Source organism: Anopheles merus, unplaced genomic scaffold (genome assembly GCF_017562075.2).
Source record: "Anopheles merus strain MAF unplaced genomic scaffold, AmerM5.1 LNR4000345, whole genome shotgun sequence".
In the NCBI taxonomy this organism is placed as follows: Eukaryota; Metazoa; Arthropoda; class Insecta; order Diptera; family Culicidae; genus Anopheles; species Anopheles merus.
The window spans coordinates 30,161-32,123 of record NW_024427925.1 but is presented as its reverse complement, the minus strand read 5'-3'; the positions used below and the strand labels follow the sequence as shown (position 1 = coordinate 32,123).

General features: G+C 45.4%; 1 protein-coding gene across 1 annotated transcript; it reads right to left on the bottom strand.

Annotated features, from left to right (window-relative positions):
* Nucleotides 1-262: 262 nt before the first annotated feature.
* On the bottom strand, nucleotides 263-1,018 carry LOC121602179 (secreted RxLR effector protein 161-like). The gene has a single exon (XM_041930927.1). The coding sequence runs from the start codon at nucleotides 1,016-1,018 to the stop codon at nucleotides 263-265; it is 756 nt and encodes a 251-aa protein (XP_041786861.1).
* Nucleotides 1,019-1,963: the final 945 nt, after the last annotated feature.

The window sequence follows — 1,963 nt, the reverse complement described above, 5'->3', positions numbered from 1 at the left end:
TTCACGCAAGCGTTCTCCTCTCGCCTGCTCTTTGTATCATTGTACAGGTACTCCCTAAAATTGTATTTATTGAAGCAAAAACGATATGCGACTTGTCGCTACAAAAGTACAGGAAAGAAGAAGTTCAATGAATCAAGATTAACGGCATGACTGCCAACCTAAAAGATATAAATGCGTTCCCAATGAACAAAGTCCAAATGTCAAAGTGACATATCCGAATAAGCAATATTTAAGCAGAGGTTGCTCACTTTAACACCCCCACTCAACCGATGCACCTTGCCAAACCTATGGCTAAACAGCTTCGCTGAAACGTTGCGGTCGGTAGTCCCTTTGTCAGCATATCTGCCTGCTGGTTCGCTGTTGGGATATACTCGAGGACAATCTGTCTATCCTTCACCAAGTCTTTCAAGAAGAATAGCTTAACATCAACATGTTTCAGCCTTCCCAGTCCCTTGGAGTCTTTCACGATGCTCATCGCTGACTGGTTATCCTCGAAATAGGTCACTGGAAAATCCACCTTGCAGCCAAGGTCATGAAGCAGACGCGATATCCACACCCCATGACGAACAGCAACACATAGAGCCGTCAATTCAGCTTCCGTCGAAGACAGCGCCACGGTTTGTTGTTTCCGGGTGATCCAGGCCACGGTCGATCCGAACATTTTGAAAACGCTTCCGCTCACTGATCGTCTATCGTTGGGGTCATTGGCCCAATCTGCATCCGAATACACCTCCAGCGCTTTTCCTGTGCCTCTGCGATACATGAGCCCCACATCTAGAGATCCTTGTATGTAGCGAAGGATTCTCTTGAGATGTGTCCAATGCTCGTCCGTTGGACAACTCTGATACTGACTGAAGAAGTTCACTGCAGCGGCCAGATCAGGTCTTGTCGTCTGAGCTGCATACATCAGACAACCTACTAATTCACGATAGGGTTGCGACGTACGTTTATCCTCGTCGCCTTTCATCAGCTTTAGACGATACTCGATAGGTGTCGAACAAGGTTTACATGTCTCCATCTTGAACCGTCGCAAGACATCTTGAAGATAATGTCGCTGGTGAATCTACATCACACCTTGTTCCCTATCGTAGCTTATGTTCATTCCAAGAAAGCACTTCACCTCACAAATATCTTTCATCTCGGACTCGTTTGATAGGCATCTTTTCACATAAACCACATCCTCTAGAGTTGAACCCACGATCACGAGGTCATCCACGTACAACACGATGATAACAATGCCGTGTTTCGTTGATCTTATGTAAAGGCATTGGTCGTTTAGACTCCGTCTAAAACCCTTAACGTCCATGAACAAAATCGTCAAACCGATCATTCCATGCTTTAGACGCCTGCTTAAGACCGTACAGAGATTTATGTAAACGGCACACAAGATCTCCGTCAGTCTGGAAACCCTCGGGCTGTGTCATGAAAATCTCCTCCGTTAACGTGCCGTTCAAGAAGGCAATTCGAACATCCATCTGATGCACTATCATCTTTGCTTCATTAGCATAAGCCAAGACCATGCGCAGAGTATCCAATTTAGCAACCGGAGAATATGTTTCATTGTAATCGAAACCGTAACGCTGGCTAAAACCTCTAGCCACTAAGCGAGCTTTATAACGACAAGGTTGGTTATCCATGCTCCGCTTCATTGTAAACACCCATTTGCATGAAATAGGTGTCCTATTCTCTGGTAGCTTTACTAACTCCCATGTCTTATTCCTTTCCAAGGACTGCATCTCTTCAGCAACAGCCTTTTTCCATTCGTTCCAATCATCGTGCTGACGAGCTTCTGCTAGTGAGGTCGGTAGATTCTCAACATAACTTGCGGCAATCAATGCATATGCTGCATATTCCACCGCATAGTCTTTGTGCCACACAGGAACCGTCCGTTGTCGTTTTGAAGTTTCATCATCAGGAACCACTTCAACATCAGAATTCAAGCTAGGAGCCGTGTCATACCCTT